At 33.8% G+C, this 18,040-nt stretch overlaps 4 protein-coding genes across 5 annotated transcripts; 3 read left to right on the top strand and 1 right to left on the bottom strand.

Annotated features, from left to right (window-relative positions):
• Positions 1-1,144: 1,144 nt before the first annotated feature.
• On the bottom strand, positions 1,145-6,795 carry LOC106104665 (histone deacetylase Rpd3). Its single transcript, XM_013284787.1, has 11 exons — positions 6,592-6,795; positions 6,140-6,252; positions 5,931-6,048; positions 5,503-5,603; positions 4,868-5,111; positions 4,323-4,499; positions 4,000-4,102; positions 3,504-3,738; positions 3,191-3,280; positions 2,610-2,757; positions 1,145-2,006 (listed from the first exon to the last, which is right to left on the bottom strand). Exons 1-11 carry the CDS (start codon positions 6,638-6,640, stop codon positions 1,930-1,932), a joined length of 1,455 nt encoding a protein of 484 aa, XP_013140241.1. The 5' UTR covers positions 6,641-6,795; the 3' UTR covers positions 1,145-1,929.
• Positions 6,796-7,512: 717 nt separating this feature from the next.
• LOC106104651 (ATP-dependent RNA helicase p62) lies at positions 7,513-11,522 on the top strand. 2 transcript variants are annotated; one of them, XR_001225688.1, is made up of 7 exons: positions 7,513-7,543; positions 7,706-7,780; positions 8,383-9,402; positions 9,573-9,811; positions 9,915-10,388; positions 10,491-10,669; positions 10,919-11,522. XR_001225688.1 is itself a non-coding variant. In XM_013284769.1 (6 exons), coding segments are annotated over exons 2-6 (1,626 nt in total). In that variant the 5' UTR covers positions 7,513-7,543; positions 7,706-7,778; the 3' UTR covers positions 11,105-11,521. The 2 variants fall into 2 exon arrangements, 1 of the variants encoding a protein (XP_013140223.1); XM_013284769.1 differs by lacking the exon at positions 9,915-10,388 and having other exon boundaries at positions 10,919-11,521.
• A 1,640-nt stretch (positions 11,523-13,162) lies between these two features.
• Positions 13,163-15,627, top strand: LOC106104548 (ATP-dependent RNA helicase p62-like). The gene is made up of 5 exons (XM_013284626.1): positions 13,163-13,282; positions 13,365-14,300; positions 14,477-14,709; positions 15,016-15,194; positions 15,346-15,627. Exons 1-5 carry the CDS (start codon positions 13,230-13,232, stop codon positions 15,505-15,507), a joined length of 1,563 nt encoding a protein of 520 aa, XP_013140080.1. The 5' UTR covers positions 13,163-13,229; the 3' UTR covers positions 15,508-15,627.
• A 226-nt stretch (positions 15,628-15,853) lies between these two features.
• On the top strand, positions 15,854-17,950 carry LOC106104578 (uncharacterized protein C7orf62 homolog). Its single transcript, XM_013284654.1, has 6 exons — positions 15,854-16,004; positions 16,300-16,467; positions 16,626-16,817; positions 17,220-17,375; positions 17,444-17,597; positions 17,678-17,950. The coding sequence occupies exons 1-6, from the start codon at positions 15,933-15,935 to the stop codon at positions 17,857-17,859; spliced, it is 924 nt and encodes a 307-aa protein (XP_013140108.1). The 5' UTR covers positions 15,854-15,932; the 3' UTR covers positions 17,860-17,950.
• Positions 17,951-18,040: the final 90 nt, after the last annotated feature.

Here is an 18,040-nt window from a genome sequence, read left to right as displayed (position 1 = left end):
AACTATTTGTAATAACAATTACTCTTCCCTCGTTTGAGTATAAGGCTGTATTGTAATGGATTTTTTCTTGTAACATGTAGTTATATAGTGTACTATTGCTAAATTATTTCATAGTATTTTTATATTCATTCCAGTTTGTGTTGGCTTTTTGGTACCAGACTGATTTTAGGTACATTTATTTTATGGTGCAATTTATTTTAGAGCGTTGTGATAATCTGTTTTAAGGTACATTATACTATACAGCAATTTATTTGGTGTTTTATTTATTTAAAAACCTAGATGTAAAATTATTACAGATAAATAAAAACACAGCATTGATTTGTATGTATTTAATTATATTAAAACTATATTTACATCCTTAAAACGCACGACAATTGCACTCTAACAACCGTTCTATTGCGCAAACGAATGAGGAAATGTTTTAATATTGTTTAACATAGTGTTTTATTTAATTAAAAAAAAAAACAATTTAAACCTTCACATTTAATAATATGTACACAATATCTATTTATTTCTATTGAAAATCAGTCTATATGTTGGTTTGCTATTTATTGGAAGTGGATTTGAGTATTCTTCAGAATTAGATATTTCAGTCAAAAATTTTAAACTGAAATAGTTTAAAAAAAGCGAATTACTAATCAACCACATTATTAAATTTTATAATTGTAAAAATGCATAATAACTTAGACCGTAAATAACAAATTTTTAGCCTTACACTGTTAGATTGTATTTTCGTGGAAAAATTAAAATAAATTGTGCAATACAAATAAGATTTTTTTGATTTTAAATACAAGTATGATTTTAAATATGAAAATATATATAGTGATGCAACAAATCAGACTTACATTTGTAAGAAGCCAAATTTAAATAATGGACACCATTATATACATATGTATATGCAACAAAAGTGGTCACTCTCACATCAGAATATAAAAATAAAACTATTATACTACACTTAATCTAGTATTCATGTTAAGAAATTGTAATCACAATTTTAATTAATTAACCGATCTTAAATATATTAGAGACACATTTTTATTACTATTATTAAATCGTAGAAATATGAAAATTTTGAATATATTTTAAGGTAAAAATAAAACATTCCATTCGCGTGTTGCAGAAAAATTGTCAAAAATAATATTTTCTTTTTTAACTTCATTCATTAACACAATGTACAGTCAGCTGCATAAATATATAGAAAACTTTACAAAATTATAAAGGGCTTTGTGTTCATGTTGGTATGCATGTATTTGTTAATATTATGCATTTGCGCGGCATACGCAAGGATACATGCGTGCATACACCTATTGATAATGAAGATGTATAAAGCTTTTAAAACATTGTAAATGAATACTTGTTTATGCAGCTGACTGTACTGTAAAAACATGAACAATATCATTAACAGATTAAACTAATCAATATAAAGAAGTTGTTTGAACAAATAATATTGATAAAAACTTGCAATTTCACAGAATATAGTTGGTATGTAAAGGGTTGCAAAAGTAGGCGCATCATTTCGCGCGGTTTCCTCTACATTACACTAAGTGAAATAAAGGAGGAAATAATCTATTCAAAAATTTTAATCCGACACTAACACCAGAAAATTACTGAGATCAAATAAATATGATCTAACATTATTTTTCTTGCATACAAACTCATCAATAACATACATAATAGGTATGTAATTTGTGTTCAATAAATACATTAAGAATCAAAAGTTTTTACTGAACTTTTCTTAGTTTAGTACAAATAAGTAGGAAAACAATAATTCTAGTCTCACCGAGCACATCGGAGCATATCTGGGAACCGACTGCAGTTTAACAAGAGCATTACACTTGCACTGTCACATAACACGATTTTCATATTGTATGTCTCCGATGACGTCACACGCCCGCAGGCACTGCTCTCCGCAGCGACTTACCGCCCGCATCAGGCGCTTGGAGTCGCTTCCTTCTTTGATTCCTCCGAATTACTAACATTCTTCACATCATCTTTTGAATCCTCATCTATGGACACAATTCAAAGTTAGAATAATACAATTTCACAACAGAATTTATACCATTATAATATCTTTATCATTAACATTGCTATTAGTTGTGTACAATGGTTTGCCTACGACACCCCTTCCCAAAAAAGACCACGTCCCGCGCTCGTTATAAAAAAGAGATAGCCTCGCTTCTTGGACCCTAAGTCATAAAACTAAAAAAAATAAGTAGCCTGTGTTCTTCTTTCTAGCCTTTGTGTACATCTAGGCCCAATTCATTGAGATTCGTTCAACAGATTAGACAGTAAGCTCTAACAAAAGTCCATTTTTATTTTTTTCATAAATAAACCAGCTCTTGACCAAGATTCCATCAAAATTGAACTATGTGCTAGCTAGCTCAGTGAGTGCCGATTGACTTTACTCTTGAAGGCAAGCACATTATCTATTCTAATATTATAAAGAGGAAACATTTGTATTTCTGGATTTTTGTATGTATTCGATTCAGTTAAAAACTACTGTTAGAAGCGTAGGATCTATGAGCAACAGGCTAAATTTATTATTTTTCACTTTGACGCGGACGAAGTCGCGAGCGACAGCTAGCAAGTAGTAACAGTATCAGTCTCACTGTTGGCGTCGTCCTTGTGGTGCGCGAGGTCCTTGTCGAGCCGCGGGCGCTTGCGCTGCGGCGCGCGGTACGAGCGGTTGTCGCGCCGCCCGCCCTCGCCCTCGTCCTCAGACTCCGACAGCTCCCCGTCGCCCGTTATACGCTTGTCCTGCAATACACGATTATTATACATCTTTTGAACACCTTTTCCTTTTGGCCGAGAAGAGATTTTCTTTATATTTTATTAATTAGTTTTGCAAATTATCATTACTTATTAATTACTTTTCAAATATCTTGACAGATAAGTTATTTGAACCCTGCACAGTGCGGCTATCGTCCGTTTCCCTTTACGCTACATATAACATTGTGTTGTACGAAGCGACCTCTATGATGTACCGAGCCGCCGAGATATTTGTTGTTGATGTAAGGGCGGGCGCACACCTTTGACTAAACAATCGCACAACAGTTGTGCGATTTTCAATTGTTTCGCAGCCCATTCAACTATCTAGTTGTAAAATAAGCACATTTTTTACTATTTTTTTTTAAATCATGATCATATCATATTTATATCAATTTTGAAACAATTTTCGTTAATTAAATACCTTTTCACTTTGTGGTAGCCGCTCATCTTTGTCTATTTTGTCTTCATCTTCAGATTCGTCATTGACTGCATCTTCTGGAATGGCTTGTACCTAAAAACAAAATTAAATACTTTGCTATAAAAATCAGACTAATTCCAATATAATTAACCAAATCAATTTACAAGTAATTACTCGCGACTTCGCCCGCGTGAACTTTTTAAATGTGCAAGAACTTTTTAAATATTTTTAAGTTCTTTCAACACATACAAAAAGTCAAAATACAAATCTTTCCTCTTTATAATATTAGTATAGATGTAGCTTGTTAACATTTTACCTGGACTCCAGGCGCATGAGGCAGCATACGGAGGTTCTCAAACAGCCTGTTCTTGATCTTTTCTAAATATTCAGGTGTGTTCTGATTGGACATGTTACTGGGAGATATGTGCAGTTTGAAGTCCGGACCAAAGTATTCAAAATAGTCATTGTATGGTAGCTCATTTGCGATTTCAACACCCAGTGCTACTGAGGTTTCATACGTCCAACAACGGGACACGTTGCGAATTGTGTACCTAAATACAAAAAACAAGTAAGTAAAACTAATTTTTTTTTATACATAAGATGGAACGAGCAAACGTCCACCTGAATTCGCCGAAATAGCGAAGCGATCATAGTCTTGTCTTGCCTACTTTTTATCAACAGAGAGGACGCCCAAATAGGTATTACCCCTTCCTTCAAGTACCTGCTTCTGTCAATTTCACTCCCTCTTGCCATCCTTTCTCCATAAGAAAAGGGTGGGAAGGTAAAGACTAAAATTAATATTTTTAACTTACCCTCCTCCACCAACAAGCAGGAATGGCAGACCAAATCTTTTCACCAATTCCACACAACGTCCATGTCCGCGCACAGTCAAGTTGAAACAACCCAATCTGTCACCTAATATTGAAAACATTCATAATGAGAGCTTATAGACTTAAATCAACTGTAAAATTAGACTACTGTAACATTTAAATAATGATGTTGGAAGTTTGGGTCCACCAATCAATCAAGCTATTGGACAAAAGAAATCCCATTGTTTCAATCATTTTAATATTGATTACTCAATCAAAAAACACAATAGTCCTTGTTTTCGCGACAGTAAACCTTTATAAAATACCTGTAAGAGAATCGGCTCCGCATTGCAGTACCACTGCACTGGGCTGGAAGGTCTCCATGACTTTAGAGATGATGGGCACAAAGATAGATTCATATGACTCGTCGTCCATGCCATCGCGCAGCGGAATATTCACTGCGTAGTACTTGCCCTTGCCCGCGCCTATGTCTCGCAAATCACCTAGCAACAAATTTCATTTTTTACTATTTTATGAGGTCAGTAAAAAAAATATTTCATTAATATTTTTTTAGAACACTATAGCTAAATCTAGCTATAATGTGCTAAAAGTACAAAAGTGAATTAAAATGGTTCTTATATTGTATTTATATAAATCAAAAGTGAGTGCCCATGTGTTTCTCCAGACTATCCTCTACATCTTTACCAAATTTCATCTAAATCCATTAAGGCTACAAACTCTAACAAACATCCATCTGTGCATCCATCTAAACTTCAGCATTTATAACATTACTATATAGAATGATAGTATGACAAAATTAGTAAGACTGTAAAAAATAGTTCTAGTATATTTGTATCAATAATATACAGACCTGTCCCAGGGAAATATTCTCCATATTTATGGAAGGAAACAGTCATGACCCGGTCGGTTGTGTAAAATGCCTCTTCCACTCCATCACCATGGTGTACATCAATGTCAATGTACAACACTCTCTGGTGATACTTCAGTAGCTCCAGAATGCCGAGGACAATGTCATTCACATAACAAAATCCTGACGCCTCAGATTTCTTAGCGTGATGCAATCCTCCACCCCAGTTAATGCAGATTTCAGATGCCTACAAATTGTAAATGTATAATATAGTATTGAATTAAAAGATGTATTTTACAGCCTAAGATTTATAGACAAGCTGTAGCCTACAACGTTAAAACTTAAAAAATAAACTCTATTTGTAGCATATGTTAAAGACTAAGTTATAGACAAATGTGACAAATTTTATCAATCATTGTGCTGTTCTCGATATATGTAAGAAACAACATTTGCATTTATAATTTTAGTGAGACAATAAAATTCTTCAGCTAGTTAATCATTACATATTTAGGTGCAAAATATGAGAAGTATTAATGTGATGAAAAATGCATATATTAAATGAAATTAGAAAAAACTTATAGGGGCTATAAACCAGATCATCAAATCTGATAAAATATATACCGAAATGCTTTCTCTACCTGTTTATTTAATTTTACAGCAGCGGCCACAGATCCTCCGGCTGATAGTTGACAAAATTCATACAGCCCATCAAACACAGGGCAATCTTCACCAACATTGACTAAAACAAACATACACAATAAAAACAGTTGAATACAAATTCATAAGTACACCGGAAACTTGAAATTAATAAAAAGTAAATTACTAAATAATTATTAATTTGTTCTAGATGAATAGTTTCTTTTTATAATAGTTTTTGGGATAAATAATGTAATGGATTTTTTTTTGCATTGGGCAAATTAAATCTTTTATTATCAATCTTGATTGTTATAGATCTGTACTATCCATTAAGCCAATGTTAGGCTGTCCCAATGAGAAACACCTTATATAACTCAAATAAAAGATAATAGAACTTAAGACTAATAATTATTAGAGTACAATAACTTACATCGCTGCATTTGTTTGTTGTATTCATTCATGTTGTCAGGTCTGATCGACCGAAGGAACCGAATGTAGTCATCCGAATGGAACTTGGTCATTTCATCAGCTGTGGCTTTGTGTGGACGCTGTATAAGTAAAATATTTAACTTAGTCTTAGCAGTAGCTAGCAAGTAGTAACTTGAATTGAAGTTTAATTACAATAATTTGAATACATACATAAATTTCCATTTTCCTATATAACCCATAATTAAGTAATAAATTATGTGTCATACGTATGCGGTGTGGTTTCATAGGATGTCCCTGTCCATAGTAATAATTTCCAATATCACCTAAAATGAAAAAAAAATCAGTATAAATTCTCATTTATAGTAAATTAAACTTCTTAAGCGAATGTTACTCAATTCATTTATTGGCTTGACACATTTCAGTCTGTATCTCTTCGAGTGAAAAGAGAACAGCTACTCACGGACCAATAGCAACGACGAGCGCTGTACAGACGCCATAAACTGACTTGAACAACAATCGCATAAAAAGAGTAATAAGAAAATGGATGCAAAAAACATGTATTGAAATATAACTGTATGTTTTAAATGAAGACTTCATTAAAACAATAAAAATAACTTACTACAAATGTATTAATTTGAATTAGCATTATATTTTATACTTACTGTCGTAGTAATAGCAAACCCTTTTCTTGCTATGGGGTTGCATAGCCATTGTAGAAGTGTTTAAATTTTTAAAATACTACAGTATTTATTGTGATTTCTAATATTACAACGATTTGATAAGTAAAGAAATACACTAAACTTTAACTCTTTCACTTATTTAGCGGTAGCGGCGGGCTCGAGGGAATCAAACGATGAATGAAAATGAGCGAGAACGAGAATGAACAAATTAACAATGAGTGAGTGAACTTTAGAACGAATGATTAACATAAACCAACAATGGTAACTTAGATATTTATAAATAGATAGGCGTTTTCTTGGAAATGACAGTTTTGCTTTGTTCCGACTTAAACGCGCCTTTTGATGTTAATGAAAGTTAAGTCTATCACCATAATCAGTTCGAAAACCTTTCAACGCAACCAACCGCAAACATTGCGCTGTGATAGCAAAAATAAAAAAAAAGACAGCGTACTATGATTTATATTCTGTCCATTTGGAGAGATCAGTGTCCATAAGTGTTGGTTGCTGTCAAGTTACACAGATAAATTATAAATCCAGTTGTTTCAACAAAAATACCATATTTATTTTTTTAAAGCAAACATACATTGTAAATTTACAATTACGAAATTAAATGAAATATTGTGCAATTTTGCAATAAATTAATATTGACAAAACTTTGAATGAATGATAATGAACTAAAAAAGGTCATTCAAAAATTAACGAGTCTATAATTTTACCAAGTTACGTTTGAAGTGAGTGGTGTCGCCACTGTCGAAAATATTGCAAGCCCATTGGTAGTCTCTTTGGCTATCGATGGACATTTCATTGTGACGGCGTAGTGCCAATTTTCGCCACCATTCTGATAACTTGGTCAGACAAGAACACCATTCACTAAATCGATCGCGTCTCCGTTCCATTCTCAAATTTTCTCTCTCTTGCAAAAGCAGTGGTCGAGGTGAGACGTATTTCTAAACCGGATTTATTTTATTGTGTTGTGGTATAGTGTTAATGGTTTATTTGAGTTAAAAGTCAATTAATTTCTGTATGTTTTATTGATGCGAGAAGCTAAATTACGACATTATGTTCTATTTAAATAACAAAATTGTATTACTTGCAGTGCCCTGCTTCAATCAACGAGTATAACATCTGAATTTATCAAGATCATCCTGAACAAAATTTCAACATAAGAAATGTAAGTTTTTCTAATACAATTAGCAGAATCAAGTTTAATTTGTATTTCCTTTGTTAATGTCGCGCAAATTTAGTATTTCAAGTTAAAAATCCTAGTTATAAAATGAACGACCGCCATTTTGAACAGCCTTCGAAGATTTCAAAAATGTCTGTAGTAGTACAGTACTTCTACATACATATAATCATTCACTGAAAATATCTTAAGAAATATGTAGTTAATTGATTAGTAACTAAGATAAATATTATATCTCCTTGTCCAGAATAATTTGTTTAAAGAGGATAAGCATTGCGCATGACATGACAGCGCAGCGTGCCCTGCGCAGTGTAACATTTTTAATGTATTGATTTTATTATTGGTCTTCACTTTAATACGTTGTTCTTATTAATATTCATTTTGTTTAATGCACATTTTACGTGTGTATTTTTTCTGTTGTATTCAATGAGGTACGGTAGTTTTAAGTCCGAAATATATACATTACCGGTGCAAATGAAGTCGTGGCTGTCGCCATCTTGTTACTATGTATTGATTACTGCTGCAATAGCAATACATCTATCCTAAGATTTGAAAGTAATGTAAAACTTATATGTTAATTTTTGTCATAGGTCAGGAAACTGGAGCAATAGTCGCGGCGGAAGCGGCGGTTCCAAATTTGGAAGTCATGGATCAAAGTTTGGTGGTGGCGGCGGCGGCGGTGGTAGCCGCTTTGGAAACTCTGGTGGTTATGGAGGAGGGAAGAAAGAATTTTCTGGTGGACAAAACATGCGACGCCCAAACTGGGATACTATGTCTTTACAACCATTTAATAAAAACTTCTACAACCCACCACCAGAAGTATTGAATAGATCAGCATATGAAGTTGAAGAATATAGAAACAAACATGAGATTACTGTGAGTGGATTGGATATACCTAATCCTATCCAGCACTTTGTAGAAGGAAACTTCCCAGACTATGTAATGCAAAATATTTCCAACATGGGATACAAGGAACCCACACCCATTCAAGCTCAAGGTTGGCCCATTGCCATGTCAGGGCACAACTTGGTTGGGATAGCTCAGACTGGTTCTGGCAAAACCTTAGCTTATATATTGCCTGCTATTGTGCACATCAACAACCAGCCCCCTATTAGGCGGGGAGATGGCCCAATAGCTTTGGTGTTGGCTCCAACAAGAGAACTGGCGCAACAAATTCAACAAGTTGCATGTGACTTTGGAAATGCTTCATATGTGCGCAACACGTGCGTATTTGGTGGCGCGCCTAAAAGGGAACAGGCTCGTGATTTAGAAAGAGGAGTAGAAATTGTAATTGCCACACCTGGCAGACTAATTGATTTCTTGGAAAAAGGAACTACAAATTTACAACGTTGTACATATCTTGTACTAGATGAAGCTGATCGTATGTTGGACATGGGTTTTGAACCCCAGATTCGTAAAATCATTGAGCAGATCCGACCTGACCGTCAAACTCTGATGTGGTCTGCCACATGGCCCAAAGAGGTTAAAAAGTTAGCCGAAGACTATTTAGGTGACTACTTGCAAATAAACATTGGATCTCTTCAATTATCTGCTAACCACAATATTCTACAAATTGTAGATGTTTGCCAAGAACATGAGAAGGAGAACAAGTATGTAAATTCCATTTTTATTTAATATTTTTATATTTAGTGATGATTTCTATATTGTATGATATTAGTTGATTAAAATAAACATAATCCTCTAAGAAGATCTGATTGAAAAAATATCAAAACCGTTTGAAAAATTATGTGAAGATTCTAAACATGCTTAACAATTTCAGGTTAAATGTTCTGCTTCAAGAAATAGGCCAGAGCCAAGAACCTGGTGCGAAAACAATTATATTTGTTGAAACAAAGAGAAAAGTAGAAAATATAACAAGAAATATCAGACGATTTGGCTGGCCAGCGGTCTGCATGCATGGAGACAAAACACAGCAAGAGAGGGACGATGTGCTCTATCAGTTCAAACAGGGTCGCGCCAGCATACTGGTAGCTACTGATGTTGCCGCCAGAGGACTTGGTAAGAATTGATTAATATTAAATATAAACGGATAAGTAAATGTTAGGTTACCATTATTTTAGTACTTATGTATTTATTAATATTGTTTGTTTATACTTTTCAGAGGCACTGGCGGAAAGTTATTGTGTTCTATCTGAGTACTCTCCCAAATTAGTGGATATGTCACTGCTGATTTGTAGATGACTTAGTGTGCAGTGGTTTAACTAGAGAATGCAATAACTCGTCATGTTATGGTGCCTCAAAAGTGCCTTTCACTATGATGGACCCACGGCCGGAAGCTTGATAGTATGTCCGTGAATACGGATACACTTGAGAGTATTGGAAAACCTGGTGATGCACTACATACTTTATAGATAGTTAAATAATCAAAGATTGAACTACTGGTGCATCGTTGAAAAACTTGACCACAGGTTGAGATGATCGGCAAGAGGTCAAGGGTTTTCTATTTCGGCCACAATGGAGATTGGAATGGGCAATCAAGTATATGTGAAAACAAATTGATTATAACGCCCTTACAAGACTCCAGGGTTTACTCAGTGAGAGGCAAATGTTTTTATTTGTTGTGTAACTCATTCATGTAAGTAATACTGCTATGAGTTACATTATGTATTTCAAAGTCTTTGTTTTTGTAATATATCAACTTTAGAAACAGGTATTAACTTAATTTGCTGAATTGCAGATGTGGATGGTATCAAATATGTTATAAACTTTGATTATCCCAACTCTTCGGAAGATTACATTCACCGGATAGGCAGAACAGGACGGTCAAAATCAAAAGGAACATCATATGCCTTCTTCACACCTTCAAATTCGCGTCAAGCTAAAGACCTTGTCAATGTGCTGCAAGAAGCAAATCAGGTAATTAAATTGATATTGTAAATGAATAAATATACTTCCTCATACCTTTGGCATGGGTACGTTTTTCAATAGCGTGACATGAATGCAAGTATGAGGTACATCAATACAACTTCATGCCTTCGGTGTCCATGCTGAACACATGCCTGGATCCCATCCTCAAAAGTTGTAACATTCTTACTCCTTTGAACAATAGCATAACTTGGTTATGCGTTTAAATTAAAAATGTGTTAATGCGTATGTTAATTTCAGACTATCAGCCCACAACTGCAGACAATGGCTGACCGCTGCGGCGGCGGCGGCGGCGGCGGCTGGAACAGAAGCCGGTACGGCGGAGGGCGCGGGGGCGGTGGCGGCGGCTCCTTCAGACGTGGAACTAATTTCGGCAGGAGCAACGGCACAGGAGGCGGTGGACACAAGCGATTTAATGAATACTAACTTATCTCTAATATTAAGTAGCAAATCCTCTTAGGACTATGAATGAATACACCGTGTAAATGTTCAAGATTGTAGATCATGACCCCCTCCCGTAGTTGAACCATTATTGTATTCCATAGATGTCTACATTTGATTACTTTCGCATTTACATTGTACCGACTAGGATTAACAATACATTGAGTAAATGAACATGTGTGTTTGACATTAAGTTATTTTTAGGCGGTATTATTTTTTCTGTGATATCTTAAAATGAGGATAAACTTGTGTCGCTGTCTCTTCATGCCCCAACCTTCAATTTGTAACTATTGAAGTGCGCCGGTCCCCATTGTTTGGGAGAAGTACCAAATATAATAACATCATTCCACTTTGTTCTTTGATCTGGTGAAAATTAATATAATAATAAATAATGATACTATACAAAACACCTTTTTATTCCGTTGAATCATTAACCTCTTGGCAGTCGAAGATAAGTATGGGAGACAAGCGACGAAAAGATTTTTGAGCCATTGTCTTCGATACAAGACCAAAAACGCTTTTGCAAAATCATGATATCGAACAAAATTTTATCATCCGACAGACTAAAAGTTGACGCTGACTTACAACTTTAATGGGCAGAGAAGAGGGGAAAAAAATGTACAGCTAGTGGATACAGGGGAGATCAGATAGTTACGGTCCACTTTGCAGATTGAGTAACAATTATTTGAAATTGTTTTTTGAAAAGTAAAATAGAAAGCATGTTTCTATTAAAGTTAAAGATTTTGTTTACATGAATATAAACATTTTAGATTGAGTTTTTTATCAAATCTAAAAATTAAACTTGGGCACAGTTTAGGTACACCTGAGACAGTTATGGACTACCTCTGAAGTACAGTGACGGTCCATCCTGATATGTCTATAATGTAAAATAATTGTTATTTGCCATTTGTCTTGCATATTTATGTAAAATCAAAAACTTATCAGTCATTTGATGATTTTAATGTAAACAATATCCAAAAACAATGTTAGCATTATCAAGGATATTAATTTTACGGATTTCTAAAATATAATGCAAATCAAAACATTCGTGTCAATTGTTAAAATATTTATTGTTTAAATCATACACATTTTTTAATAATTTAAAGATTGGCCATAACTGTATTTCCATACAAACTTTCAGACAGTAGTGGCCCACTAAATTTTAAGTCTTGAGAAAATAATTATCGTTGTAATATCCACATAGATATACTAGAACATCTATTCTGTTAAACAAATGCATAAAATGCACATATGAATATTCAAAATACTAAAAAAGCTCTTCATAACAAAAGTGATAAGAACTTAACTACAGTTACTTAGCTTTGCGACTGTTGCATTTGGATCTAGTCTTGGGCTTAATCGGACATCTGCAAGTGCGCACCGTACTAGTACAATTGGGAAAACGTACTAGTACACAATTTTAGTACCTTTAGTACTTCAGATTTGTGAAAACACAATACATGAATAGAATATAACAAAGGTTATATTTTACTTCACATCAAATTTTAAGCAGGGTCAAACATATGTTATTAGCGAAAATAAATTTAGTTATGAATAATTTTATCCACATTTGATTCTCATTATCGAAGGTGGATGCTTCAATCTGACAAAAAGGCGAACACCGATATCGTGTAGTGTACTAAAAGTACTAAATGTCCGATTAAGAGAAGCCGTTCGGTAACGTTACTTTTAGTACAGTGCCGAGTAACATTACTTTTTAGTACATCGTACGCGTACTACCCAAGACTATTTGGATCAGCCATGTGTCTTTAAATTTACATTTTCTATTGGTAATTTAGATGTTAAATATTAGCATGTTAGTTGTAGCATATGATTCAGGTGTTTACTTTCAATTAATTTTCGTAAGAGCTCCATAAAAAATTGTTTTTGTTTAAAGTGGACTGTAACTCCCCTCCTGGTCCGAATCCTATTGCCTTTTCCTCAGCGTCATCTTCGTTATTTTGTTATCCAATGGAAAATTTTTGGTAGAAAAAGTAAAACAATCCTGGTCACACTGTTAAAATAAAAGCCATAGATTAGTTAATAGAAAAAGCATAAGTGTCAAAGTTTGGAGCTGAGGACGAGGTTTTAGGTTATAATAATATGAAATATGGCCTTAAATAATTTACCCGTGATGTTTTTAAGGCGCAATGGGCTTAAATCGTGAGTAAATATGGAATTATTGCTTATATATTTTATATTGCTATAATTCATAATAGTAACATATATGTTATTTTAATTTCAGTTTGTACCAAAGTGCTAAAAATTTACAAAAACTTCAAAAAAACCAAGTATATGTGTTAAAAAATGAAGTAAAATTTTATTCAAACTTAAACGTCAAAAGTTTTCTAGGCACATTGCAAACTAGAGATATATTACACGAAAAAAAATATTATTCCGTAAAAACAGCCCAGCGAGATCTTGATTATTACAATGAGCATAACATAACTGTTATTGGAGATAATGTACCAAGCCCGTATCGTGACATCGACAACTGCGACTTCCCAGATTATATAAAAACGTATTTGAAAAAACAAGGACTTGTCAAGCCAACAATAATCCAATCACAGGGCTGGCCGGTAGCATTAAGTGGCAAAAATCTCGTTGGAATTGCACAAACTGGTACTGGGAAGACACTGGCTTACCTTTTGCCAGCTGCTGTGCACATCAAAGAAAAACAGGGTAGAAGAAGCAAAGGCCCAAGAGTGTTAGTTCTTGCACCCACAAGAGAACTGGCAAGACAAATAGAGGAGGTTGCTAAAGAGTTTGAAAGTTTGTTAAATGTCCGTTGCTTGTGTATACATGGTGGGGCAAGTAGAGGACCACAGGCAGCTGCACTGCAGGGGGGTGTGGATATTTTGATAGCCACACCTGGAAGATTAAATGATTTCATTAACAGTAAAACAACATCATTGACTCGATGTACCTATGTTGTTCTAGATGAGGCAGATAGAATGTTGGATATGGGCTTTGAACCACAGATTCGTGAAGCACTTGAAGAGGTGCCTCATGAAAGGCAGATTCTTATGTTTTCAGCAACTTGGCCTAAAGAAGTTGAACACTTAGCTAAAGATTATTTAGGAGAGTTTATACAGGTTAATGTCGGTTCCACTGAGCTATCGGCAAACCACAACATACAACAGAATTTTCATATTTGTGAACAAGAAGAGAAAATGGAAAAGTAAGTTAAACATCTTATATTGGCTTTAGATAACAATGTGTCTGTAGAACAATATATAATATTAAAGACAGTGTGTAGTCTTAATAATTTTTCTGCTTAAAATTAATGCTATTACATTATTTTGGAAAATTGAACCCAATGTATACTAAACAGTGTGTTCATTTTTATTATTCCAGATTCAAGGCAATCATGCACGATATTTCTAGCCAAGGTTTGGGTAAGGTTTTAGTATTTACTAATACTAAAAGATTTGTGGACACTTTGGCATTGACATTAAAGAGGAATGGTTGGCCAGCTGCTGGTATCCATGGTGACAAGACTCAGAATCAAAGAGATGCAATCATTAACAGGTTCCGCAATGGGAACACAAACATACTAGTTGCCACTGATGTTGCTGCAAGAGGTTTAGGTAAGTTACGTTCATTGGCCTAATAAAATAAACTGTTTTGACATTTCCAAACATTTTAAACTGAACATAGTAAAATCATACTAATGTTATAAATGGCAAAATATGGATAGATGGATGTTTGTTACTATGTATATCATAAACTGTTTTGAAATGAAATTTAACATAGATGAAAAAAAAATCTGGGAGAACACATGGCCTAATTTTTTCTTATTCTGCATAGATTAAGTCACAGGGATAGGTTAGTGTAGCATAATTAAAAAAAAACTTTAAATTGTTCTTAATTATATTTTCTTATTTGTTTTTCAGATGTTGATGGAGTAACACATGTAATTAACTATGATTTCCCGAATACCTCAGAAGACTATATTCATAGAATTGGTAGAACTGGCCGCTTGCAGAATAAAGGAGTTTCGCACACCCTCCTCACTGAAGATGACTCAAGGCATGCTAAAAGTTTGATCCCTGTACTTAGAGAAGCTAATCAGGTAAACATCATCTTGTTTTATTCTTATTGGACTGATATATCTTTTTTTTGTTTAACTCAGAATAAAAACAAGAATTATGTCATCATTGTAACAAATTCAGATGTGTCATCTAAGTTATATATATATATTTAAAAAAGAATCTGTTTTAAAGGTTGTTCCCCGTGAATTAGAGGATATGGCAAGAAGTCACAATATAACGAAACAGAAGGAATATCAAATGAAATATAATACAAAACGCAGTTATGGCTTTAACCCAAACAAGAGGAATAATTTCAGAAGTCGCAACAATTATAATCGATATGATCATTATTAATTATTATTAGTTGATTTATAGTTATTACAGTGGGCTGTGTAGTATTATGATTTTTTCCAGTGTTGTATTCATATATGTGAATAGTTTTTCCAAATAATTAAAGTACAACTAATGACATTATTACGTTTATTATTTTTAACAATAAAATGAAAACATACTAAAACCTGATAATAGTAGACTGATAATAGTCCAAGGAACATTAAAAAACCAGTTACTCCTCTCAGCTCATGGAAGTGTCTGAAAAAATCATTGTTTTTTATTTCGAGTGATGTATGACATTTTTTAAGGAAATAAAAAGGGAACATTTTTGCATAATCTATGGCTTAGACAGTAAGAGGTTGTTTCTATGGCAACATTATGACAGTTAAGACGTAAGCCGTGTTGTTGATTTAAATTTAAAAACACTTTATTATGAATATTCAAAAATGGCACTACCTGAGCTCGATACAAGATCTGTTTTAGATAATGTTGAGGAGAATTTTACACGAATCGGATTGGTAGGTGATTCACAACTATTTTAATAATTATAATTTGAATGCTACCTATTTATTTACACAAAGCAAAAAAAATTAGATACTCTAGAAGGACAAGCATAGTGTAGTTGCTTTTAAATAATAGCAAGATATTGAGATGAAGGCTTGTTTAGTAAATGTTATGTTCTTTGATAAAATCTCAAACGAATTCACTGTTGTGTTGAAAGAAAGGTTTAGTGTGTAGAATTTCAAAACATTCTTAGACGGTAATGAATTACTGCTTTGTAGATTTTTATACTGATTTCATGGTTTTATTCAGAAAACGTATGCAATTCGTATGATATACGCGGGAGAACACCTTTTAAAGAAGGAGGAAATAATACATATGTTTTCTAAGACAGTGGAAGACGTCAACTCAAGTTACTGTGACATTCACATTACTGGCTTGCTGTTGGTGTATGACAGTTTTTTTGTCCATGTTATTGAGGTTAGAGGATTATATTTTTTTATGTAATTCGTTACTAATTATATTTTTATTAAAATTAGGTGCCAAAATGTAAACTGTTTACCGAGATTGAAATTACCGATATTTAATATAGAATGTGCGAATTGATTGAATTTGATAAAAGCAAGTTGTACTAACAGGGTTCAGAAGACACAGTTCATCGTCAGATAAGATTTCTATTCAACCTTGAAACTCAAATGTCTGAACAAAAAGCTTTAATTGAAGCTGCGGAAGCGGCTGCTCAAGAAAAAACCGTGGAAGGAAATGCGGAGAAAGAATACAAGATATTTAGACGTTTAAAGATGATAATGGTTTATCATTCTATGCAAACTGTAAGTTAACGGTAAATTTAGTTGAGTATCAGGTTATTGTATACTAGCTGTTCCCGTGTATCTTCATCAGCTTGAAATTATAAAAACTTTATTTTATTGTTTACATTTGTCAAATTCTCAATTCCAAATGTCAAAATTACCGTTACCATAACAACCTAGCTTCCTTAATGTTGGCAGCTTGTAGTTTATGGACCCTTTCCCACATGTTTTTTTCCAATTTATTTACCCCCGTTTAATAGCGTGAAAACATATAGCCTAAGTGTACGGCTTTTTATTAAAGAAAGTCTTATTCAAAAATATGCTGTGATTGCGGACATCCACCACGAATTTTATTAAACTTTATTATATTAGTGAAGAAGTATAGATGTACAGTTGGTCAGTATTAACGTTATATGTTCTCAGCTTATGTTTAGCGGTTGGCGCGCTTTAACCGCTCGACCGCCGTCGCTGGTCGGCAACTTGGACGTATATGGTCCGATAGCTGCACACATGGAGCAATTACGGATATTTCTCGATAAAATGAGTAAACTGTGCGATTTAGCGAAGCACGAACATCATGTGAGAAATATTTTTAAATGTGATTTTCCCAAGTGTTTTCGATTCGTTCAAATTATTTCTATTTGTAGTTATCCTTCGAAGGTCTGAGTGCTGTGGATCCAAAGATAGAGGCTTTACCAGAAGTGACACTTTTGGATTTTTTGCTGGAATCAAGGTATATCCTTGATCTGCGTCGAACCGCACATATGCATAGGAGAGTTGATGACTACGTTTTCTATTTCGGTAAATTGTTCTACTGTTATTTTTTCATCAAATTCTTCCTTAGGAAATTATCCAACAGTTACGTGATATATTTTTTCTAGAAAATGTATGGCCGTTACCAACTCACTTCACCCCGCGCTTGCTGTATAAGTTGAAGATAGATGACTCGTTCGTTGAGCCACTTCCAGTGATGCCGTGGGAGAAAGTCAAGAAAGACGTGGACGACGAAGGCAGAGAGACAGAGAGAGATGAAGATCAAACTGATACATCGGATAGTGACTAATACTTGTAATTGCTAGTAATGTAATTTTTTAATCTGTGTGTTTAAGTTCTAGTCATTTTTAAAAATATTGGCTTAGTTGTACATGTTTTTATTTATTAATTTTCCAACATAACGATTCAATTTAATTATGAAAGTCTTAACTCAAAGATTATTTTTTTAACAATATCTTTAATCTCTTTAC

Source organism: Papilio polytes, unplaced genomic scaffold (genome assembly GCF_000836215.1).
Source record: "Papilio polytes unplaced genomic scaffold, Ppol_1.0 DF823510.1, whole genome shotgun sequence".
In the NCBI taxonomy this organism is placed as follows: Eukaryota; Metazoa; Arthropoda; class Insecta; order Lepidoptera; family Papilionidae; genus Papilio; species Papilio polytes.
The sequence above is the reverse complement of the archived record's forward strand: the minus strand, read 5'-3'. Positions and strand labels throughout refer to the sequence as shown.

What these genes read in the sequence shown, in the direction of transcription:
- LOC106104665 (XM_013284787.1), bottom strand. Translation starts at nt 6,640, where the DNA reads ATGGCTATGCAACCCCATAGCAAGAAAAGGGTTTGCTATTACTACGAC. An exon ending in GGTTTGCTATTACTACGACA is followed by an intron (nt 6,253 to 6,591) that starts GTAAGTATAAAA and finishes TTTTCATTTTAG; the next exon opens with GTGATATTGGAAATTATTAC. An exon ending in AGAATATTTCCCTGGGACAG is followed by an intron (nt 4,500 to 4,867) that starts GTCTGTATATTA and finishes ATTTGTTGCTAG; the next exon opens with GTGATTTGCGAGACATAGGC.
- LOC106104651 (XM_013284769.1), top strand. An exon ending in TGTTGCCGCCAGAGGACTTG is followed by an intron (nt 9,812 to 10,490) that starts GTAAGAATTGAT and finishes GCTGAATTGCAG; the next exon opens with ATGTGGATGGTATCAAATAT. An exon ending in TGCTGCAAGAAGCAAATCAG is followed by an intron (nt 10,670 to 10,918) that starts GTAATTAAATTG and finishes TGTTAATTTCAG; the next exon opens with ACTATCAGCCCACAACTGCA.
- LOC106104548 (XM_013284626.1), top strand. Translation starts at nt 13,230, where the DNA reads ATGGCCTTAAATAATTTACCCGTGATGTTTTTAAGGCGCAATGGGCTT. An exon ending in CAAGAAGAGAAAATGGAAAA is followed by an intron (nt 14,301 to 14,476) that starts GTAAGTTAAACA and finishes TTATTATTCCAG; the next exon opens with ATTCAAGGCAATCATGCACG. An exon ending in TACTTAGAGAAGCTAATCAG is followed by an intron (nt 15,195 to 15,345) that starts GTAAACATCATC and finishes TCTGTTTTAAAG; the next exon opens with GTTGTTCCCCGTGAATTAGA.
- LOC106104578 (XM_013284654.1), top strand. Translation starts at nt 15,933, where the DNA reads ATGGCACTACCTGAGCTCGATACAAGATCTGTTTTAGATAATGTTGAG. An exon ending in TTTTTGTCCATGTTATTGAG is followed by an intron (nt 16,468 to 16,625) that starts GTTAGAGGATTA and finishes TTGTACTAACAG; the next exon opens with GGTTCAGAAGACACAGTTCA. An exon ending in TGACTACGTTTTCTATTTCG is followed by an intron (nt 17,598 to 17,677) that starts GTAAATTGTTCT and finishes TATTTTTTCTAG; the next exon opens with AAAATGTATGGCCGTTACCA.